Consider the following 26,431-nt stretch of genomic DNA (forward strand, 5'->3'; position numbering starts at 1 on the left):
GGCAATGTAATATAAAAAATCGGAAAAATTCCATCGAGGCAATTTTTTGAAATTTAGGTGGGAATTATCTAATATTTTGTTGGAAAAAAGAGGAAAAAAAGAAAGTTAATAGGTGGAAAATTACACATGATATTTTAATTGGCGAGCAGTGTTTGTATTAATATAAAAAAGCAAATATACAGGAATAAAATTTAGAAGATATAATTATTATTGTAATGAATTAATGCATCATGTTCAATAATATACCTTGCTTAAACAGAGGAAATTCGAATTACATACTTTTTTTTCAGATGCCTGATAAAAAGTGGTTATTTGACTGTTCTTTGGGCCTTATAACCATAAACATTAAATGGGAAATAGACATTCATGAAATATTTTTCAATATTTTCTGTGATCAATGTATATCATGGGCTAATTTAAGTAAAAAATCAGAGGAAATTCGGATCATACGTTTTTTCTAACCAAACTAAGTAAATTTCTACTCAAAGTAAGTTTAACATAGCAACTTTATAGAAATTTATGAAAGTTCAGTTAGTATGAAATTACTTGCTTATTTTGCGTATAAACATGAAGAATAAAAGTGAAATTTCTTAAAGAAACAGAGAAAATTCGAATCGTCTATCTTTTCTCTCTCCCGAAGGGACAACCATTTGATTCTGAAGAGGGATAGATTTTGGAAATAATTAATCTGTCCTCGAAAATGTTGAAAATAAATAATATGACCTTGACTGGACAGGAAATAAATAATCTGCCACTAACCACCCCCCCCCCCTCCCCTCTGAAGAATAAGAGAACTATAAGAGTACTATTTGTCGACTTGGATTTGATGTATGGAAATAAATATTATCCTTCGCTGACATCAAAATAAAGACTGAATCTGACTCGAAAGAATTTGCCAGCCCCCCCCCCCCTTTAATCACTTGTAACTTGTCCCCTTATTGCTTCTGAAGGCTATATGCTGAGATGTATTTCGTTTCCCTCTTCGTTTCCTCTGCAACGTGTTCGCGTCAAAGTTATGACCTGACGTAATAATCTCTCTTGCATGATTGTCGTCATAATATTCAATTAAAATAACATTCCTTGCTTTTATACAACATACCCCAGGATTTTGCAATGCACTGACTCTACATAATCGTGTTTGATGATGGTTGGATGCATTTTAATTCAATTCAAAACCAAGTAAGTACTACATATCAATGGCAGGAATATATGCAAAGACGACGTGGACCGACATTTTTTTGATTTGGTTGACATTCGTTTTAACCTAGAAAATCAACGGTGTTCATGGGCGTCGAAACCGGGGGGAGGGGGTCTTTTTTATTTTGCAAAAACAGACATTATATAGGCATTGAGAATTGGGATTAACCCTTTTTATGGGTTTAGACCCCCCCCCCTCACTTTCGATTAGTCCCCCTCCCCTACTTTCAATTTCCTTCCAACACCCATGGGGTTACAATGTAATCAAACAGGAGTGGCACGCCTTTCATATATTTTTGGCGTGGGTGGGTGATATTTTGGCTATTCTCTATTTTACAAGAAGTAAAATAAATAAATGTAAATAATTAAGGTAACTTGTTTTGAACAAGGTCTGGGTTAAATATTTGGGGGATGAGCTTCTGTCTAGAGTCCAAAAGTAGCTATTTAGGAGCATGTCTTGATCATTATGCAGAAGAAAGGAGCGCATAAAAATTAATAAATTTACAGACATCTGATTTATTTTTCAACGAGAAAATTAAGCGGTCCAGCTTTGTTTTGTATCACTGAGTATTAGTGTTTTATAAATGGTCTTTGATTTCATTTTTTCTTTATGATTAAACCAAATTCCATGTGATAATTTTCAATATGGCATATTTTAAAATACGTTAATTGCGTGATTTTATGCCGAGACAAGAATATATTGCACTAGAATATATGCAACGAAAATATGTGTGAGAAAAATTCAGGTTTAAATGCAGCAGTAACGGTACGTTAAGTGGGACTACATCTACTTCAGCTTTCATTTCTAATGATAAATCTGGATAGATCTAAGTTATGAACTGTTTTGATTAAATCAACTAAATCTCAGAGATAAGAACAGTTATGTATTATTTTTAAAAAAAATATATACTGTATACCGGGTTATTTTTGCCCCGTGTTATTTTCGCCCTTTTACACTTGAAAACAATTTTGTCCCGTTTTAAATTCGCCCACTTATAGTTTTGTTTAAGAAATGATACTGTAATCTTTGAATTTTTCCCGTTTTAAATTCGCCCAAAAGAGGGAAGGGCGAAAAGGGCGAAAATAAAACGGTGGCGAAAATTTCCCTGTATACAATATTATATATCCTTTGATTTTAGCATAAAAAAACACCTAGAACTTGTATTCATTAATTCCGTTGACATAAATTGTTAATAATAATAAATAATATCTTCAAAACAAACAAAGGAGACATTGGTTAATCATTTCATAAATTTAAAATAAGCCATGGTTGACTATTTGTGCTAAATCATAGGAGAATCAATGGGACTTTACCCTCTGACAGCGACATCAGTGATACAGTGTATTATAGAAAATATAATGCACTGGGAAGAAATTTTGACTGAGATGGCGTTCCATAGAGATTTTACTGCAACACAGAATTTACGCTATGAACTAATCAATAAAAGGTCTAGCTCTTGTGGAAAGTATGAAATCAACAACTTTTAAAACTAGTGCACATAGGCCTATTTTAAACTTTTTTCCTATGGAAGTCTAATTTAAAAAAAAATAAAATATAGGCCTGTTTTATTAAACTGTATAGCCTCTTCATGTTGAAAGTGTCAAAACGTATAAAATAATACATTGTATTCTGGCTTATTTTCCTTTTCAATTATTGGTAATATTATGAAGGAAACTTATAAAAAAAAAGTTACTTTTCAAAATTTTAGGTAAATAATTCTTATCTATGACGTACTTTAGTAGAAAATGACGTCAACAGCGAGTAGTATGGCGCGGCATACCAGATACAAAATGAAAGTCATGTTTCCTTATTTTTAAAGTCGATTTGTATGAAAACCACTCGTCCGATTTTTTCCGATTTTTTTATGGAGTTACATTATGCTATTGGAAGAAACACTACCATAAGAAAAATTCTGTTGCAATTAGTTTGAGGTCAAATTTATAATGACTGGACTAGTAGTATAGATTCTAGTTTGTTCAAATCATAAACCCCAGGGATAAGGTGGGGCCACAATGGGGGATCCAAGTTTTACATTGAAATATAAGAAAAAAAATCTTTCTCTCAAGAATAGCAAAGCTATGATTATAGTGATATTTATATGGAAGCATCCTCAGGTAGTGTAGAAGTAAATTTGTTCAAATCATAACTCCCAAGGGTAGGGTGTGGTCTCAATGGTGGATCAAAGTTTTACATATGAAAATAAAGGGGAAAATCCCAAGAACAGAAAAGCTATGTTCAGTCATATTGACATGTAAACATCCTCATGTATTGAAGATTTGAATTTGTTCAAATCATGACCCTTTCGGGTAGGGGAATCAAATTCAAATTATTATGAAGTAATATATACAAACAAAATGTTTTTAAAAAATCTTTAAAAATCTTTTTCTCAAGAACAGCAAAGTTATACAGTGAAAGTCATTTAGTACGAACACTGATATTGCGAATACAGCGAAGTAATCTTGAATCCCCAGCTATGTAAATTTAATGAATTCCTTATACAGATATATAACGAATTAGGGATATGGTGAAGTAATTTCAAAGGTCTCAGTGACTTTATTATAACCGAGTTTTACTGTATGCTGTATTGATACATGTATAGAGGCATTGTCAAGTAGTATTAAAATTCAAGCCCCACCCCACCCATCCTCAGTGAACTTCAATTTTCATCTGATTTGTGCTTTTTCCTAGTCGATGTGTGCAGGTGAGCGATGTGGCCCTTGGGCCTCTTGTTTATTTCATTTCGGGCATAGTTTTGTCTTCATTTCCGGAATTTACCTGTGTGGCAAATAATGGAATTTTAAATACTTATTGCAAAATATTGATTAAACAAGCTAATTCAGAGAATTCGTGTCCCCCGCTTGGGGAAAAAGTCGGATCCCCCTGACTGAATTTGTAGAATTAATAAATGTATAGGGCAAACTGACCATGGTTCGGACGGTTCTTGTTTTGCTTACAAGCAATAAGCTGTTATTCCGAATGACAGTGGTCTAGACTTTTACCATCAACTGGAATGTGTTTTGGAACCTTTCGGGTTTTATCGATTGTAATTATATCACCAAAACACTAAATACCTCTGTTCCAACTAGAAGTTAAATTCATCAAGCGATTTTTACCATGGTTCGAACGTATCTGACCAAGGTTCGGACATGATAATATACAGTAAACAAATGATGTTGTTTTTTTTTTTTTAAATAACAGATATGCAATATTTACAGGCTCGTAGTAGCGAGAGCCCCCCCCCCTCTCTAAAGCATAACATTTTACTATTGAAATTTAACATTATAGATGTTCATCGAAAGTCTGCCCCCTTCTTTTGTTGTAGCATTGTTACATTGTAGTGTTTTGGTAATACATTCTGGCGTTTAATAAAATTTCAAAGTGAAAGAAAGTTTGACCCCCTTTCGAGTTTGGACCATTTTCTTTGGGGTCGTTCGTTTGCTTGATTTTTTTAAATTTTCTTTTCTTGTCAAAGTTTTATCAGATAAGTTGTTTATTTTTTCCTGATTTCTCTCCCAAATCCTTCAAAATCGATAGCACGTGCATGTCTGATTTCTTTCAAATACTACATAAAGAGTCGCATGACATAATAAGAAACCTCCAATAAGATTTTAATCATATCTGTCCCATTCCTAGTAAAAATCTGTTGTTTTTTTTTTAGTATTATTTTAAACTAGCCCTATTTTCCTTTATCTCTCTTTCCTTTTTTGTGTTTTAGTTTGTCGTAAATGACGTATGTTGACCAAAGTTTCGTCATATTTGGGCTTATGTCGCAGTTTCAATTTCAGTAAGAAATCATGGCCGTAGTCAGCGGTATCAACTCTGATATCTGATAACTACGTCCTGAGAGAGCTTCAAGCAACTGACAATCGTTTGAGTTCGTCTGTAATTTGCAAAGAAAACTCACTAAAAAAATGATATAAAGAAACCATTTCTATTGCTTGATCACCCCTCTCATTTTCCTCGACCGTAACCTCAAATCTGTCGAAGTTTTCCTCCAAAAAACGAGACTGAAATTGTGGAATTTAAAAAAAAAAATTAACTGTATTTAAATTTTATTGACTTCGCTAGTTTTTGCTCTCTCAAAGCATATTTGGATGGCCATGTTTCACTCGAAATCATCATTTGTTTCAGATACCACCGCATATTCCAGCAAAGCAAATATAGTTCTGCTTTAGAAGATATGATTCCTTTGCTTGCATATTGTATTTATTACATTTGTAAATCTGTAAAGGACAGTTATAAGATCCCTGTCATACAGTATCATTGTGACTTTTTTTCTCCATTTTCTATATAAATATTATTGTACATTTTATATGCCATAGGATGTTTATCCTGAGCAATAAATAAATTACAATTGTTTGCAAGTTCGTGTTCTGTACTCAGTTAGCTTTAATTTTTATGTCTTCAAGGGAACGCTTGGGCATGGCATCGTCTCTTGCTAATTGGTACTAAGAGGGATTCGTATAGGTATAGATTTATACCATTTCCAGTAACAAGGTAGCGTGTGTTACAAAGTGTTATCCCCCCTCTCCTCGAATATACACCTGAGGTCCAAAGATTTTGTTTAATGATATGCCGCTGATTATTGTCAGGATAACCTTTATCCCTTTTGTTTTTTTGTTGTTTTTTTTTTGTTTCCAAAATAAAAGAAATGAAAAATATCTTTTTTTCTGTTTTTTTTTTTTTTTAATTACAAGCAATGAGTTTTAAATTATTACTTTAGGCTGTCGACAAGTTGTTCGATTTGAAATGCAATTTATTTTTGCTCGGGGTGTTTTCTTCAACTTTCTTCCGCCTTTTGCAGGTTGGCTTGACCCTCAGTTAATTTTAATTCTAAATAAAGAAATGAAGAATGCGCACGGCGAAGATAAAATCTTTTCTCTGCATGTCAGTGCACGATCTTCATAAACTGCAATAGCATCAATGTATGTCTTTCTGATTACTGCGCTCATGTTTTGAACAAATAATACACTGGTCATCTGGCACCCAAATACATGTAGTGCATATATACAGAGACCATATACACCCTTAATTATGACTTTTTCCATTTTTGTTCTAAGCTAGGGATTATTATTTCATTGTAAAAGAAATCTACAATTAAGAAGTCTATGTACGTATTAATTAAAGATGTAACTGACACTTGTTCATTTCTAAACCAATCAAAAATTCTTGGTGCTATATATGGGATTTGTTTTAAATGCTAGAAATTTAGAAATAATATAGCATTTATGATTAATGAATTGGTTTAATTTTCAATTTATCAAACATCATCAAACATCATTTACTCAATCAATTGGAATAATTAATTTTATTATATCAAAAAATTGAAAATGCAATAATATCATATTTGTTTGAGGAGCCCATCCTCATTTTGATCGATTGAAAATACTTGTACATGTATGTAGTACATTTAAAATATATACATGTTTTTTATAGTTATGAAGCATGATTTTTTAAAAACCATATTATTATCTGTATGCTTTGAATATCAATCATGTAATTTATTCACTCTCCGTTTTTTTAAAAGGCGATTTGATTATAATAAGTAGCTTGAACTTTGGTTTGAGCAATGTACGAATCATGGTCATCTGGTGTACGAACCTAGGTACATTTAATTTTCAGACTTTGAGGAAGATTTCACAACAAATATAGAAAATAACTGAAACAATTTTTTCCTTATAGGAAGGATTAATCACTTAGAAATGCAATAGAAATAATTCATACTGGTTTAATGAAGTAGAGCCTCATTCATTTGATTTTACTTGGAAGTGTTTGTTTACTTTTCCCTTAAACTACTGACGTAAAACAAACTACACATGTCCTAAAATGGTAGCGCCACCATCAACTATCGAGTCACGTGATAAACACGGGGTCTTGACTAAATGAAAAATCCGATCGCTGAGATTGATATATTTCCGTATTGTGCTGAAAACAGATTTATTTAACCGAAAAACATAACGGTAAAGTTGTCCGAACCTAGGTCAATTTTTCTGTCTGTCCGAACCGTGGTCAGTTTGCCCTACATGTACAGTACCGACCAGACCCAACCTGACACAAAGCAGTCCCAGAGCAGTCCCGGGGACTGCTTGCTGGGACTGCTAAAGCAGTCCCACAGCAGTCCCAGAGCAGTCCCACAGCGGTCCCAGAGCAGTCCCACAGCAGTCCCAGAGCGGTCCCAGCAGTCCCAGCGGTCCCAGAGATCAGTCCCAGCAGTCCCAGAAAGCAGTCCCAGCAGTCCCAGTGGGTGGGGTTTATTAATTTAATGGGCGGAGCTAACTCAGAAATGAGATTTGCAATAAACAATGGAACTATAAAAGGCAGTAGAAATTGATTCTGGGTAGTATGCCGGGACTCCTTACATGTATGCAAAGGTCATTTATGAACAGTACGCGCATAGAAACAAACTGAATGATTATTTATTGAGGGAAGAAGGGTTTCACACGTACATGTATGAATTAAACTGAACATGAACATTTAATCACAATTATCGGGTGTATTAAATAATTCAATTTCTTTACTTTCTGTGATTTATACTGTTTCCCATTTGTTTTTTATACAGAAAACTAAAAGTGAATTATTTTCCACCAGTAAGAATTAGCTTTAAATAGATCTCATCGTTATATGACCATTTTCCATACTATCGGGATTTTAGAAAATTCGTTGTTAATTTTGCCAAGTATTATTTTTCAGTCATGATTATTTTTACTGACATGTCAATTTATTTATTGTCAATTTCTCTATCTCTATAATACTCAGTTTTAAGTGTTTTATTTGTAAATATTAGAATGTACATCTCTAAATCACCAGAATGGAACCATCAGATTATGTTCAAAATTAATTATTCATACACATTTTATTAATCAATTTTATTTTTGCATTATACCGGTAGATGGAAATTAGGGTCATTGTTGACCAGCATGTTCAATGATGTGAAACGCATGTATACCAAAATAGCATGCACTGATTTTCTGCCCTAAGGCGATTGAAACCGCGGGTGTTGATACCATGTAATAAACTTTAATCGGCCAGGTACATGTAAACACAAGCAAAAGAAAAAAAAATAAATCGCAATTCCCGGTATTTTCAACTCTTTATTTATAAAATAAAATTTAATGTTCTCTTTTGATAACTTGTTTATAAATTAAAAAAACTACCGGTAATTCATTAATAAATTCCCTGATGATTATTCAAATTGTTTGAGTTATGAAAGAATGGTAGCATAATTTCATTTCATGGTCATTTAATAAATTGTTAGGCTTTATTTTAGGGTTGCATGGGATACTTTTCTAGAGTGGTGCTCGTAAAACATGAAGCTTTTCAATTAAAAATCTTATATCTAACTGTATAATAATTATTTTTAAATAGTGTCAATTCAAATTTTGAGTGCGCATAATTTTACAATAAAACAAAAATAAAATAGACCTACATGTAGATATTTTTTTCTCATAAACCTGTAATTTATTTTTAGGGATAAAAATCTACTTCTGACTTCCTTACATGTACTTAATAACTTTATTTAAAAATATATTCTTACTACATGTACATTTGTGTAAATGTACAGTCTCTGAAAATATTAATTAATAACTATAATAATCTCTTCTTATCAAAAGATTGTAAGAAATCCTTGCTTTTTTTAATAGTTTAAACTCCTCTCTGCTGCTAGTAAACAAAACAACTGGGAGTCTGCAAATTCAGAATACACAAGGGGGCGGAGCTATCATGTCACTCAGAACTTCTTTCACGCATGAGTGAACAAAGCAGTCCCAGAAAGCAGTCCCAGGGACAGCTGGGACTGCTGGGTCTGCTTTTTAGAGCAGTCCCAGGGCAGTCCCATAGCGGTCCCAGAGCAGTCCCACAGCGGTCCCAGAGCAGTCCCACAGCAGTCCCGGGGACTGCTTTCTGGGACTGCTTTGGTGTCAGGTTGGGTCTGGTCGGTACTGTATACTGAAGCAAATAAAATACATGTATGTCAATATGCATCCAAAGATTTGATTGCTTATTCTTTATTATGTGTATAGAAGATTCTTTTTATATGGAATATTTATCACACTGTAATGATGATTTTAAAACCTCATAATTTTTTCATTTCACATGCTGAATACTATCATTTAGTAAAAAAAAAAAAAAAAAAGAAAAGTATTTTTAAAAAAAAAAAAAAAAAAAAAGGATCGACCGAGATTCGATCCCGGGACCTCTCACATGTGAATCGAGAGACATAACCGCTAGACCACGGAATCGCTTTACATAGTGTGAAGTATATGTAGAACTAAAGTCATATACATGTATATATTCATGTTCGGTATTCTCAAAATTTTACACAATCCATGGTGTTTGATTTATTTAGCCTTTATTAAACAGTTCTAATAGATGTAATAAGAACATAAAGTCCACCGAGAACCTGTATATGCAATAACTTTCCTCATGCCCCTGTGCTAAAAATAGCAACATGTAATACTATAAATACTTATAAAACAAACGGGGCAGGGCACTTTGAGAGGGATGAGGGAGGTCCTAGGGGGTTTTGGTATAAAATTACATTGCAAAATCTTCTTGAAATATCGCCCGGAAATGATAGTGTTACACACAGACAGAATGTATAAATTTACAACCTTGAACTTTGACCTTTTGACCTCAAAATCAACAGGGGTCTTCATTAGGCCACAAGGAGTTGTTTTGTAAAATTTCATAGCAATAGCTCAAAGGGTTCTAGAGATATTGTGTGGAAACGAAAGTGTTACAACAGACAGAATTTGCTTATTTATGACCTTGACCTTTGACCTTTTGACCTCAAAATCAATAGGGGTCTTCTTTACTCCATAGGGAGTTGCTATGCTAAATTTCATTGCAAAAGCTCAAAGGGTTCTTGAGATATCGTGTGGAAACGAAAGCGTTACAGACAGACAGAAAGACGGACGGACGGACAAACCCAAATTAATATCCCCCACTTTTCAAGCGGGGGACAAAAATTTAAAAATCCATCTATTATACATGTATGCATACATGTAGCACTTAGTCTAGGTAAAAGAGTTCAGTGAGATACAACTTTTTCACCATGCACATTTAATATGTGCATTAAATTAAGTGTCAGTGACAGCACCAAACTTATATCCAAGACACTTGATGTAATCTATTCGTGTTTTTACCCCGGTTGATAATGCATATATTTTTCTGCACATAGTAAACATTAATTCAATCACTTAAATTTTAATATAGGTAATTGCCTGCATTTTCCATTTTCACAGTCGCTTCATGGATAAGTTTGCAAAACTCAGAAATTGGATTTCAATGATTTATTTATGATTTATTTCTTAAATTTTTCATGGGTAAAGTCCTCAAATCTGTTACTAATGCCCTGTTCACACGGAGAGTTTAATTCGCAGTAAATTAAACAAATGTGAATTAAAATAATGCGAATTAATGCCCTGTTCACACAGAGAATTTAATTCGAATTAAATGTAAAGTTACTGCGAATTAGCTTCGCTTAGCGTTCACACTGAGAATTTAATGCGAATTAGTTTAATTTGAAGTAATTTACGGCGCATTAAATTACTTCGCATTAGCTCCATGTGAATGCTAAGCGAAGCTAATTCGAATTAAATTTTGACGCATGCGTAAGGCCAGAATTAAGTCACAGGACAAGTGTTGGTGGTTAGATATAGGTATTTGTACTATATTTGGTTCAAAAATTAAGGGAAAGTATGTTAACCACTAAAATCAATGAATATACCTATAGCCACTACATGATGTATCAAAGGATAGCTCTGCATACATGACGTGATTTACAAATGACGTCATAATAGACTTACTGACGCCTGACTGTGGAAGAAAAATTTAATTCGCATTAGTTTACTTCGCATTAGCTGTCGTGTGAACGCAATTTAATTCGCATTAATTTGATTCGCATTAGTTTACTTCTCATTAATTTACTGCGAATTAAACTCGTCGTGTGAACAGGGCATAAATTGCATTCACATGACAGCTAAAGCAAAGTAAACTAATGTGAATTAAAATTTTATCTCTTCAAAAAGACAATTCAGTAAGGCTTTTATGACGTCATTTGTAAATCATGTCATGTATGCAGAGCCATCCATTTGATATAATAATCATAGTGGCTACAGGTATTAATACATTTAATAAAATAGATAGCAAGATCTCACGCACATGCAACTGAATGACCACATGGCACAACTACAACCAGTCATCCTCCTTTGAGGAAAGTTTCAGGAATATTGTCCCAGCCACCTCCGAGAAATCGCCTGGACAACAAAAACATGCGTACAATCACAATATGTCGCCCGACTTCGTTCGGGGCAACATAATTAGCTTGTTGCAAAGCAATGAGTAGGTCCTCTGTCCAGTTTGACCGGAAGTAATTTTCATTTTTAAAAAAATGATTAATTACATCCAAAATGGTTTAAATCCTGCAAATCTATGTTAATTAATGCAAAAAATAAGCCTTTTTTCGCTACTTTCGGTTTGACTGGAAGTGACAACGACGGACGGAAAATTAAGTTTTATGCTTCCAGTGACAGATGTTACCCAAAAACGTGTCAAGAACTGCAAAAATACGCATTTCAGAGTACTTTCGGTTTGACCAGAAGTGACGTCACCGGACATTTTTTGACGACCCCAATAGATTAAACTTGATATTTTGAACAACTTTGCTTCTTTAATGTATTACAAATTCTCAATACTTTTTAAGATATCAGGAAAAAACTTTTGGCCCCTCTAGATCCCTAATTTTAGTGGCCAGCCCTTTTTTCGAAATATCATTTGAAAGATCGTGTAATTCTACACTTCTTTTGTTCTATATGTTTTTACAAAATATTCAACATCAGCTTAGATGTTGTTACCTGTATAAAGTGTTGTCAATTTTTTAATCGTGTCGAAAGAGGGGTGGTGGTAAGCCATTAACGATTACGACTACATTAATATCATGAAAATCATTAAATGAATTTTTTGTTCATTTTTTAAGTATTATCAAATTGTATGATAAAATTTATCTTTTTTATAGCAATTAGTCACTCAAAATTAATTAATTCTCAAATATGTCTGTAACAGTAATATTGGATGAAATATCATCTGATCAAATAATTTATTCAATACATTTTAATATTTATAAAATCACTAATTCCACCACAAATGATCTTCAAATTGCTAGCATAAAATTTACATTTTAAAGAATGCCATATCCTTTCTTTTTATATGCACTGAAATCTGATGTTCGTGATTAGCCCGTGCAGTTGCAGTTACAAGTAGCTATGTGTTTATTTATCTGCGAGATCCTCACTCACAGTCATTGATTTCATTCAGAAAAATGCCTTTGTACATGTATACTGTGTACATGTCTGTTATAAATGTAAGCATGAAAAAAGATGATAGAGATGGTAACAATTAAAATTAAACAAAAACAAAATGCCTATGTGTACATTTAGGAATACGATGCACCATTATTCAATGCACTACACTGTAAGACTACATGTATGAAATAAAATATCTACATGATTTTTTTTAGGGGGGGGGGGGGATATTGTAAATAAAATCATTGCAAGTCATTATATTCAGTATTCAGAATAATTTCATAGCAAGTATTTGCCTATAGTTCTATTTACTTCTTTTTGAAAATTAATATAATCATGCCTGTGAACAAATATCATGTATTGTCAATCGGAAAGGATGACTCTTTTATCAACTGTTTAAGGTTAAATATCCTAGCTCTGCTCCAAATTTCACCAATTTTTTCTAAGTTCCAAACATTGATTTTCATCAACAAAAATAGCATTAAATTCAAATGGAAAATAGTTTGAAGTATGAAGTATTGCTTACTTTTTTGAAATCAATAATATGTCAAATCATGATGTGAAGAAAATTTCATATGGAAAATAGTAAGATCAATTATTTTTTTATCTCACAATAAAATTAGAGGTTGTATGAGATACACCTATATGAAAATAATATTTACTCTCATACCTATCTAATTCTCATTAGAAAACATACTAAAGCATTGCTTATTAAATCAAAATATCAAATTTTTTCTGTGCTTGTAACATAATTTGCATCCATCAACAAGAGTTATCTTTCCATTATGGCCCTTGAAAATATTTTTTTGTGAAACAAAATATTAATTAAATGTTATACAATCTGCACCTGAAATTTCTGTAACAATTAAATGACTTATACTTTAAGAGATAGAAATATCTCAATTTACACCGTTTAAAGGAACTGAGTATAAATGTTTTAGGTAATTAAGTATTATGAATAATTAATGAAAATAATTTAGCAAAATTAAGAAACTAGAAATTAACATCTGTACGATAGAAAACAGATTCGACTGACTATAAGATGGTCCTTATAAATGAAATCTGTAAAACCTGACATGACAATTCATTGAATTTCATGGAAAAATATGTTCAGAAAGATATCTCACTTATCAGAGGGATAATACACCTTAAAATGGGCCTTAAAATAATTTGAACATACAGCACAGAAATGAACTTGTAATGATCAGCAACACGCTAAAACTTACTTTTTGGGTGTCTGTGTAACTGGCCTATATTCTTAATGAGTTACCTGCAATACCTTCACATTGTGTAATCTTACATCACGAAGAAATATTATACAATTATTTAATGCCTGAGCAGTCAATAGACCAGAATATTTTTCCCGAGGTGCAGGGAACAGCTCAGTGTGTTCTATTTCCCGAGGCCAGCGGCCGAGGGCAATAGAACACAATGAGCTGTTCCCTGCACCAAGGGAAAAGTTTTCTGGTCTATTGACTGCTCAGGCATTAAATAATTGTTTTATTACTTAATTTTATTTTCCGTATTAATTACGTGTTCACAATTGTATATTCAGTACAGAAGGTTCCCGTACCATATTGTAAATTTATACCTAGATATGGTGCATCTGTAATATTAATTAAAAATTGATTGTATAGACTATTGTTTACATTCCTCTCGAAAAATTTTCACTTTTATGGAGATGCCACCACTTGCCGGTGGAGAGGGACCTTTTTCGTGCCAGCAGTTGCACCAACTGCGACAAGGGACCTCGATTTCTAGGTCTCACCCGATGGACCGGTCTCCACGTCCCACAGTGTATTAGTTAAAGTAACTCTCATTAAATAAAATATCCGACCATTGAAATCGTACAATTTTTAAAACCAATGTCGAAAGATCAAATAAGATGATTGTTTACCATCATCATGATCATGTCTGTGCAATGTTACAAGCAACTAAATTCGAAACCCAGGTCGTTTTTTTTCCGAAATACGTTGCCGGTCAATAGAACGTGCAGTCTATTGACCGGTCAATAGAACGCGCAGTCTATTGACCGGTCAATAGATCGGTTTGAAAATATAAGAAAAACTGAAAACACATACAGAATAGATGAAAATATTAAATCTCTAATAAAACAACAAAATTCACTTGATTAGGTAATAATAGTAATTATTATTATACTTCTGTTAAAATGTTTCCTATATAAAGTTCAGAGGGTAAAATAACTATCCTTTATAGTCTACGCATAGCAAAACTATACCCGGGGGTATAGTTTTTGCTATCCACCCTTGGAAAATTTTCATGCAATTTTTGCCGCCAATTTTGATTTCCAGCGATAAATCTTTAAATTGATGATGTCATAATGAATTCAGTAGCATTGTGACGTCATCAGGATTTCAGATTATTCTTGCAGAATCATCTTACTCCAAAGAAATTCAAACCTCAGAAATAAAATTATACATCAGTATAATAAAACGCTTATCCACTGGTTGCGAGTGGGATAGCTCTTTTATCAAACCCTTGACAGGAACTATTCCCCTCGGGCAAGCCCTCGGTGAATAGTTCTCTGTCGCGGGTTTGATAAAAGAACTATCCCACTCACACCCAGTGGATAAGTGTATATTATACTCCCATGTAAATTAGTTGAATCTGATTTGTCGAGAAACATTTGTTAAAAAACACTACCGTATTTGGCCAAGTATAATACGCATTGATGTAAAATATGCACCCCCCTTTTTGAGTCTGAAACTGAGAAAAAAACGCAGTTCGGATGTATTATACGCAATCGAAAAATTTACCAAGTGATGTTCTGAACTTTGAAAATCGTGGTAATTTGTTACAAAAAACGGCGCGAGGATAAAGTGTCAAAAATTCGCTGAACACATCTTTTTTAAATTAAACACTTTATAACTTTCTCTTGATCCTGACATTCCATATCGCGGCAATCTTGAGAAAATTATTTATTCATTCATTTCCACAAAGCACAAGATAATGTTGCGTAAAAGTATTAACAGAATTTTTCAAAAAAGCATGAGATATTGTTGAAAGTTTTAACAGTAATCATTTTTAGCTCACCTGAGCAGAAGGCTCAAGTGAGCTTTTCTGATCATATTTTGTCCGTCGTCCATCCGTCTGTCTGTCTGTCCGTCCGTCCGTCTGTCTAGCTGTCCGTCTGTCTGTCTGTCTGTAAACTTTTCACATTTTCAACTTCTTCTCAAGAACCACTGGGCCAATTTTGACCAAACTTGGTACAAAGCATCCTTGGGTAAAGGGAAATTTAAATTGTTAAAATGAAGGGACATATCCCCTCGCAAGGGGAGATAATCAAGAAAAGACAAAAAAATCTTCTTCTCAAGAACCACTGGGCCAGTAAAGCTGAAACTTATGTGGAAGCAATCCTGGGGTAGTGTAGATTCTAAATTGTTCAAATCATGACCCCCAGGGGAAGGGCGGGGCCACAATGGGGAATCAAAGTTTTATATAGAAATATATAGGAAAAATCTTTGAAAATCTTCTTCTCAAGAACCACTGGGCCAGAAAAGCTGAAACTGATATGGAAGCATCCTGGTATAGTGTAGATTCTAAATTGTTCAGATCATGACCCCCGGGGGATGGGTGGGGCCACAATGGGGAATCAAAGTTTTATTTAGAAATATATAGGAAAAATCTTTGAAAATTTTCTTCTCAAGAACCACTGGGCCAGAAAAAGTGAAGCTTATGTGGAAGCATTCTGGGGTAGTGTAAATTCTAAATTGTAGGAATCATGACCCCCGGGGGAAGGGCGGGGCCATTATAGGGAATCAAAGTTTTACATAGAAATATATAGGAAAAATCTTTGAAAATCTTCTTCTCAAGAACCACTGGGCCAAAAAAGCTGAAACATATGTGCCCATGGAAGGATCATGGGGTAGTGTAGATTTCAAAATGTCTAAATTATGATCAGTGGGGTAGGGTGGGGATGCATTATGTATAACAAGGGTGAAATCTGGTAAAGAACAGAATGGTCAAAGCTTCTCAGGTGAGCGATGTGGCCCATGGGCCTCTTGTTAATTTTGGTTCTAGGTAATCATGCTGAAAATTATGTTACAATTTTTTTTAAAAGTACACGAAATTGAATCATCAAAGTATTTATTTAAGAAGACTTCGATTTTTCTCTTCTGAATTTTCGCGGATATCTTATTTTCTAAAGAGCACCAATAAATGATAACACTTAAGTTTTAGCATAATTCATATTTCATTTGTCAACTCTCAATCATTTAAAAAAGAGGCCGATAAGTATAAGATTAGGTAAAATTACATTTAAAAAGTGTTTAATTGTTTAATGTGTCGTAATCAACACATGCTCACACATATTAAAGGTCATAAACTGACCCCCAATTTTAACAAAGAAAAGAATCAAAGCAATTAACAGAACAGTAAATAATCATTGCTCTAACTGTAAAAACATTGCTTTGGAGTTGGTAGACAATTAATTGCCCGAAGGGGTGTTGATAGGTCATTATCATTTGAACAGCGCACGTGTGTCACAACATTGGCTTCCTTTCATTGGGACGTATGGAGGGGTGTTTATGTTGCAGCAGATTTTCATTGAGTTATTTAAAACCTAAAATAAATTTTTATTTTATTGTATTTCATTAAAAAAAGACTTATTACTAATTGTTTGGCAGATAAGGTGCATGTGCACTATCATTACGGAAGCACGTGACATAGGCATGAGTGAACGTCTAAAAATAACATCGGTAATGGCGGCCTACTCGGAGACGATGAACATGCAGCTCAAATTACTTTTAACTTGCTTTTTCATGTTATTTTAGTATCAAAAGATTATGAAAGTGACATTTTTAACAAGCATACCTTCCAACAATAACTTTCCGAAGTTTAAAATATGGCGATAAAAGAAATTGCATATGTCTCTAGGTAATACTATGGTATGTACGTATGATAGCTGTGTTTCACCTGAAAGAAAAACTTATCAAAATCCCATTGTGATGTACAATACGCATCCCTTTCTCACAGAAATTTATTTAGGAAAAAAGTGCGTATTATATTCCCCCAAATACGGTATTACCTGCTGAATAATGAAGCCACTCCCTCCAGCATAGCAACAGTCAACATTGCTTAACGACGGGTGATATTCCAAAAAATAGCGACTGCGCAGAATTTATGCATGCACGGTTCATTGTTATATGTATTTGTATGAAACATTCAGTATAATGTAATAAATATTGCATGTAGTTGAGTGTAACATTGAAAATTTTCAACCCAGAAAACCATGATTGTCAACCTCTGCTGCGCCTCGGTTGACAATGGTTTTCTTGGGGTGAACATTTTCAATGTTACACTCAACTACATGCAATATTTATATAACAATGTCTTGGAAACAATCATATCCTTACAAGCAGTTTGTTTAGCTGAATATTGTCTATATAGCTATAACTGTTCCTGTGTTTTCCATAAACTTGCAGAATTAGATAAAATCCATAACTGGGCAATAAACTTATAAATGAGCTATATACAGCAATATCTACAGAAACGACTATTTTGGAATTTAACAGAATTTAATCCAGAAGCATTAAAATTAATCAAATTAATCATTAAAATTATATGTTTATTTTAAACTGTCATGTGAATGTAATTTACAGGAATTTGATTTGCATTATTAGGTCACCTGAGTAAACTCAGGTGACCTATTGCTATCTGTTTTCGTCCGTCGTCGTCCGTCGTTTGTCGTCCGTCGTGTGTTAACATTTGAACATTTTCAGCTTCTTCTCTGCAACCACTGAACCAATTTCCACCAAATTTGGCACAAAGCATCTATGGGTGAAGGGGAACAAAAATTGTGAATTTCATGATCCCTGCCCCCCTGGGGCCTGAGGGGTGGGGCCAAAACCACTAAAATTAATGAAATCTTTAAAAATCTTCTTCTTTACTCCTGGACATTAAGCAGTCAAACTGTTTGCATGATTGTAATCAGCATTGAGTCCTTTACCAAAATTGTGAAATTCATGGCCCTGGGGTCAGGGGTTCTAGTGCTAGGGCGGGGCTAAATAAGTATATAGTGAAAATGCATTATTTCTTTGGAAATCTTCTTCTCTACTCCTGGGTATTGAATAAACCAACTAAGTACATAGTTATGATGAGCAAGAGTGCCTCTACCAAAATTGTGAATTTTATGGCCCCAGGGTCAGGGGTTCTGGTGTTAGGGCGGGGCTCTATTGATTATATATAGTGAAAATACATGATTTCTTTGAAAATCTTCTTCTCTGCCCCTTGGTATTAAATATACTAACTAAGTGCATAGTTATGATGGGGATGAGTGCCTCTACCAAAATTGTGAATTTTATGGCCCCAGGGTCAGGGGTTCTGGTGTTAGGGCGGGGCTCTATTGATTATATATAGTGAAAATACATGTATTCTTTGAAAATCTTCTTCTCTGCCCCTGGGTATTAAATATACTAACTAAGTGCATAGTTATGATGAAGATGAGTGCCTCTACCAAAATTGTGAATTTTATGGCCCCAGGGTCAGGGGTTCTGGTGTTAGGGCGGGGCTCTATTGATTATATATAGTGAAAATACATGATTTCTTTGAAAATCTTCTTCTCTGCCCCTGGGTATTAAATATACTAACTAAGTGCATAGTTATGATGAGCATGAGTGCCTCTACCAAAATTGTGAATTTTATGGCCCCAGGGTCAAGGGTTCTGGTGTTGGGGGGGGGGGGGGGGGCTCTATTGATTATATATTGAAAATACATGAATTCTTTGAAAATCTTCTACTCTGCTCCTAGGTATTAAATAAACCAACTAAGTGCATAGTTATGATGAGCATGAGTGCCTCTACCAAAATTGTGAATTTTATGGCCCCAGGGTCAAGGGTTCTGGTGTTAGGACGGAGCTCTATAGATTATATATTAGTAAAAATACATGAATTCTTTGAAAATCATTTTCTCTGCTCCTGGGTATTAAAAAAACTAAGTGCATAGTTATGATGAGCAAGAGTGCTTTTACCAAAATTGTGAATTTTATGGTCCCAGGGTCAGGGTTTCTGGTGTTAGGGCAGGGCTCTATTGATTATATATTGAAAATACATGAATTCTTTGAAAATCTTCTTCTCTGCTCCTAGGAATTAAATAAACTAAGTACATAGTTATGATGAGCAAGAATGCCTCTTTTAAAATTATGAATTTTATGGCCCCAGGGTCAGGGGTTCTGGTGTTAGGGGGGCGGGGCTCAATTGATTATATAATGAAAATACATTAAATCTTTGAAATTTTTTTTCTTTGTCTCTGGGTATAAAGCAGATGAACTACCTTTATAGTTATGATGAGCAAGGGCCCTAATCTTGCAGAATTGTGAATTTCATAGCCCCAGGGTCAGGAATGGGGGCTCTACTTATATACTGATAATGAATTTATTGTTTGAAATCTGCTCTTTTGTATTATAAAACATTTATTTATTTTTTGATATTAAGGGTGCCTTTTTGAAATTTGTGTAATGTGTGGACCTAGGGTCAGGGGTTTATGTCACAGGGTTAGGGGCACTACTGGTTAGTTGGAATGCATTTTTGTTCCCCTACCCTGCATATGGGTATTCAGTAACCAAGCTAAGCAACTGCTAAGTGTATTGTTATGATGATCAATGGTGCCTCTTTCAAAATTGTGAATGTCATATAGCATCTGGCTTAAAACATGAATCAAATTCAATAACTGGAAAATTGTTGCATAATGCTCAGGTGACCTATAAGGCCCGTGGGCCTCTTGTTTTACTTAGAGTGAAACAGTTAAGATGCATTACAAATCTCAGTTATATATTAATTAAATTCATTATAACTTTAAAATCCTCTTATATCTAAATGAAAATTATTTGTACACTACTCTAAGAAATATGCAGGTTTGTTGCATTCTTTTACAGGTGACCTTAATCGTCATGTGAGGAAAGTCCACTTGTTGGTTCCACTTCAGAAATGTGGTCACTGTAACAAACAATTTGTTAAGGAATCTACACTGATTAGACACATGCAAACTACCCACAAGGAAATCTTCATCAAATCTCTAAGGACTCAGCTTGATCAAGTGCCTTTGTAAGTTTTAAAAATGCTGTACAAATCTACAAGTCTGTAAAAAAAAATTTATCAGAGATTAAAGAATTGTTGAGGCAAAATGTAATTACTTTAAAAAGAAAAAAAGCCCCAATGTTTTAAAGTGTATCCTTTACGGATATAAGAATATGTGTTTTTAATAGGGATGGCAATTTGTAACTGGTTAATCGATTAATCGGTCAGATTGATGCTAATTGGTTAGAAAATCTGAATTTGTTGGAAAAATAAAATATTTGTAAATTTGAGTGCAGTTTCCTTAAAATCCCTTTGGGTTTTTTTTTATGAAATGAAAGTGCTGCATAGATTTTTATGTAGTGTTTTTACACATCTTGTAATTAAGAATATTTGGATGTAATTAAAGCTCTCCAGATTGACATTGCAATTCGTAAAGTGTTGCTTACTGTTTTTTAGCTCACCTGAGCCGAAGGCTCAAGTGAGCTTTTCTGATCACATTTTGTCCGTCGTCCGTCCGTCTGTAAACTTTTCACATTTTCGACTTCTTCTCAAGAACCACTAAGCCAATTTTGACCAAACTTGGTACAAAGTATCTATAAGTAAAGGGGAATTTAAATTGTAAAAATGAAGGGCCAAGTCCCCTCACAAGGGGAGATAATCAAGAAATGACAAAAATAGGGTGGGGTCATTAAAAAATCTTCTTCTCAAGAATCACTGGGCCAGAAAAGCTGAAACTTATGTGAAAGCATCCTGGGGTAGTGTAGATTCTAAATTGTTCAAATCATGACCCCCGGGGGTTGGGCGGGGCCACAATGGGGAATCAAAGATTTACATAGAAATATAAAGGAAAAATCTTTAAAAATCTTCTTCTCAAGAACCACTGTGCCAGCAAAGCTGAAACTTATGTGGAAGCATCCTGGGGTAGTGTAGATTCTAAATTGTTCAAATCATGACCCCTGGGGGTTGGGCGGGGCCACAATGGGGAATCCAAGTTTTACATAGAAATATATAGGAAAAAATCTTTGAAAATCTTCTTCTCAAGAACCACTGGGCCAGAAAAGCTGAAACTTATGTGGAAGCATCCTGGGGTAGTGTAGATTCTAAATTGTTCAGATCATGACCCCCGGGGTTTGGGAGGGGCCACAATGGGGAATCCAAGTTTTACATAGAAATATATAGAAAAAATCTTTAAAAATCTTCTCAAGAACCACTGGGCCAGAAAAGCTGAAACTTATGTGGAAGCAAGCTAGCATCTAATGGTGAAACGTTTACTGAATTTTGTAAATTTTTAAACGAGCAGCAATAAACGAAACGGTACCATTTAAACGGGAGATTTTTATGTGATGAATTTCTTGGCTACTTACTCATGAAACACTACTTTAATAAACCATTCTTTCACTATATAATGTAAGTATGAGTTGTCATTACTGTTTATTTGTTGGTTTTTATGACGAAAGAGTAGGAAGTGTCAAAAACTGAAACAAGATAGTAATATAAAAATATAATACGATAACATTGAGGGTTTTGGTTTACGTTCAATTTTTCAAAGCTCTATATTCAACATTATACCGTTATAAGCGTGATACTTTTTTACTTTCTTATCAATAAAAAGCAACAACAAAGGTTATTTAATTTAGAACATATACTTGGAAAAATAAAATACAGTGGACCTTCAGATATCCGGACGCCAGATATCCGGATGCTTCAGTATCCGGACGATTTTTCAACGGAACAAAATTTTTAAATGTTATTTTGTCTTGTTTAACTTGTGATTCAGATATCCGGATGCTTCACATATCCGGACAAATTGACTGGGAACCAAAGCGTCCGGATAAATGAGGGTCCACTGTAATACATCGCTAGTTTTCACTCCTCGGAAATCGGAATTAGATATGTTATACCATATTGGTTTCTAGATAGTTTAGTTTAATATTACATTTCCAGTATTATAACAGAAAAAAATGTTTGTATCAGTAAATATGAAATAAAACAACTTGTTTGGATAAAAGGTTTTTTTCCGATAGACATTGATATTAACCTTGGTGTAAAGGTTTACTAAATTTGTAAACGTTTAGACCATTTAATCGAAACGTCGCAGTTTACACATGTAATCGTTTTGCTCTTGGAAGCATCCTGGGTACTGTAGATTTCAAATTGTCTAAATTATGATCAGTGGGGTAGGGTGGGGTCGCAATATGTATTACAAGGGGAAGATCTGGTAAAGAACAGAATGGTCAAAGCTTCTCAGGTGAGGGATGTGGCCCATGGGCCTCTTGTATAACATCATGCCATTTAGTAACCCAGATAGTCCTGTGGTTTTTTATTGATATTAAAAACATCACCATTAAGCACTTTTAATTTTAGTATGTCTATATTTTGCTGTTATCTATCAAATTATATTATTATAAAAAAAAAACATTGTAAATAAAGTGAGAGTTCAGACATAGACTAGTTCTGATTATGGTGACAACGCAGAATTAACTTCTTTAACATCTGCATTGGAAAATTATCCTTGTCTGATTTCTCAAGCGATCTATTCATAATCGATACATGTAGAATAAAACAAATTTATTTTAAAATTCTTTACAATATTCAGGGGTTATTATCTGGAATGAGTTGCCTATTGGTATCAGGAATTCCCAATCCCTTGCAATATTTGTAGGCTAATTAAGGATAGTACAATACTCTTACATTTTTTGCATGTGTAAATGAATAGTAAAGAGACTATTAAAAAAAAATTCACTTAAATTAAAGGTCACAGTGACCTTGAAATAGGTCGCGACACACCTTCTACCTAAGATGCATACACTGGCCAAGTTTGATGATTCAAGTCTAACAGTTTTCTAGTGATGGACCAGAAAGGATTTGTCCATATTTGGCTACTTCTTAGTTATAGGTCAGAGCGACCTACTTTTTGTGCGTGACACACCTTCTACTCAAGATGTATCAGCTGACAAAGTTTGATAACATTAGGCCTATTAGTATTAAAGTTATGACCGGACACGAGAATAGCTAACAGACCGACGGACAGACAGACAGACAAACATACATGAAGTCTATAACATAATACGACCCATCTTAATTTTGCAATAATTAACATAGCTTTAGAGGATTCAAAGCATTTTTGAGCATTATTTCTCTTTTTTTTTTTTTTTTTTTTAAATCAAAGCTACTTCTGGTCAAACAGGACGGAAGACCTTCTCGTTGCTTTGCAACGAGCTTTGCTCTAGTTATCTTATATTTTTGTTCACTATAAATGTGTATTTTTTGTCTTTATTTCTAATTCAAAGTTCCCTTACAGTTACCTCGGACCAAATAACGTAATAAATAATATTAGGCTTTATGAAATAGTTCGTACAAAAATAAAAGAAAGAAAGTATTTTAGCATTTTTTTTTTTTAATTCATGAATAAAAATTTGTTAGAATATATCAAATAAAGTGAAATTTGACAAATTAAGTCATTCTCTCCATCATGCACATGTATTTGTTTATATACATTACATCACGTGGCGTAGGAATACATAGTGTTGATACGAAAACGATATCACATGAGCTATATCAACGGGATAAAGGTGAAAGTATGTGATAAAATACAAACTCGTTTTCTTCTTCTGTGCTAATACGGTTAATCAATTGAACTTTTTTTTTAATTTAGCGTTTTCATTGGTTCTTTATCCTTATTGGAAATATTTGTCAGATGCAGGTTAGGCCTACACATCGCAGGGCTCATCGTCATCTGCCTTATAATCCTTTCGTATTTTCCAGTTTGTATGCTATTTTTCTTAAAAATAGACTTGCATGAAAAATAAATACATTGCCGATGCATGGAGAATTTATTTATTTATATTTTTATGAACTATGGTGACATAATTTCACATAAATAAAATTACACCTCTCAATGAACTTTCAATCCGCCACCGGAAATAGTAATGTAAAGTCAAAATAAACATACTGCACATTCCTTGAGCAAAATCTTATACCTGTTTTCATCCGTCTTTCATCAAAATGTTTTGAAATATACATGTTTTATTTTGCTCGAGGGATGTTCACTACTTCAATTTTAGAAATATCTGTTGAAAATAATGGAAAATCTAGCAATTTCCGCAAAAAAACGGATCTTTAAACGTGGTGTATACGTCTAAGTAACGGAGTGTGGAAATTTTGCATCGCATATTTTAAAACTACCAATCTTCTAGTACATGCACAAAGTTTTTATATTTTGGCAAAATTGTATATTAAATTATGGAAAATACCGGGCCTCCATATAATAGGTAACATACTTAATTCTTTAAAGAAATACTGTGGGTAAATTTACATTACTTTGTGGATTCAGATATTTTTGTGAGTACACATGTATTTTCGATTACTTAACTGCTAATTTTATGAACCTGAGGATCGGACTACCTTAACCTTAATGCATCTTGAGTCCTCGGAAAACTTCAATCTTAACGTAGGTCACTGTGACCTACTTATGGTATTTTATAGCTTTATTGAAATATCTTCAGTCCTAACTGGCTAAGAATCATCAAACTTTGTCAGTTGATGCAACTTGGGTCTTAGGATACTTAGAGTTAGAGGCTTCAAGTAGAAGTGACAGATTGTACAATTTATTAGAAGAGCAATTCAAGGCCAGTGGGCCTCTTATTTCTCAAGTACAATAATGCCATTTATTATATTGACAAGGAAGCATCATCAGGAAGTTTAAACTTCAACCCCCCCCCCCTTGTAATCTTTTCAATACTGAATATTGATTTGTGCTTTTGCCGAGCCAATGTGCTCAGCTGAGCGATGTGTCCCATAGGTCTCTTGTTCAGTTTAGAGCTTGTCAATAATTTTCAGGGAAAATTGTTTGAGTTTGACCTGTGAAATAAATGTGATTCCTGTATGTCATCATCATTTACCACATGAAATTGGTTTACTTACTAATACATTTTATAATTTTTTTTCAGGGAAAAGCAGGAAGTTGCTGATGCACGAGAGGGAACCAGTGTAACAGATTCTTAAGTTTCTCACGTTTTCGTGAGCACAGACTAACATTTTAAAGTTTTACATAGAAATAGATAGGAAAATTCTTTAAAAATCATCTTCTCAAGAATGACAAAGCCATAATTGATCATATTCTATATGGAAGCATCCTCAGGTAGTGTAGTTTCAAGTTTGTTCAAATCATGACCCCTAGGGGTAGGGCGGGGCCAAAGTGGCCAACCAAAGATTTACATAGAATTAGATAGGAAAATTCTTTAAAAATCTTCTTCTCAAGAATAACAAAGCCATAATTGATCATATTTGTATGGAAGCATCCTCAGGTAGTGTAGATTCAAGTTTGTTCAAATCATGATTGACCCCCGGGGATAAGGCTGAGCCACAATGGCCGACCAAAGTTTTACATTGATATATATAGGAAATTTCCTTAAAAATCTTCTTCTCAAGAGTAACAAAGCCATAATTGATCATATTTATATGGAAGCATCCTCAGGTAGTGTAGATTCAAGTTTGTTCAAATCATGACCCCCGGAGGTAGAGCGGTGCCACAATGACCAATCAAAGTTTTACATATATAGAGGAAAATTCTTTAAAAATCATCTTTATTATGAAGAATAGCAAAGCAATGATTGGTCATGGGACCAATGGATATAAACTATTCAATAATAAACCAATTTCTACTTTTTCCCAGCCACAGTGCTCAGGTGAGTGATGTAGTCCATGGGCCTCTTGTTTTTTTAAAGAAAGAAAAGCGCTGAATAGATTTTTATTATATAGTGTTTTACACATCTTATAATTAAGAATATTTGAAGGTAATTATAGCTCTTCCTTGAACTTGAACTTTATTCTCATTACTGACAAAACAGTGAAGAGAAGATATATACAGTATTATAAACAGGAAATATTACATGCATGAA

General features: G+C 33.9%; 1 protein-coding gene across 1 annotated transcript in view; it reads left to right on the forward strand.

Moving 5' to 3' along the window:
- Positions 1-25,590, forward strand: part of LOC134253926 (zinc finger protein 267-like) — a 127,771-nt gene extending 102,181 nt beyond the window's left edge. The window contains exons 4-5 of the mRNA XM_062736500.1: positions 20,390-20,558; positions 25,481-25,590. Coding sequence (XP_062592484.1) covers positions 20,390-20,558; positions 25,481-25,535 — 224 coding nt within the window. The 3' untranslated portion in view covers positions 25,536-25,590. The remainder of the gene's footprint in view (positions 1-20,389; positions 20,559-25,480) is intronic.
- Positions 25,591-26,431: the final 841 nt, after the last annotated feature.

Source organism: Saccostrea cucullata, unplaced genomic scaffold (assembly GCF_032062105.1).
Source record: "Saccostrea cucullata isolate Sc308-1 unplaced genomic scaffold, CSIRO_AGI_Scuc_v1 ctg194, whole genome shotgun sequence".
Lineage (NCBI taxonomy): Eukaryota > Metazoa > Mollusca > Bivalvia > Ostreida > Ostreidae > Saccostrea > Saccostrea cuccullata.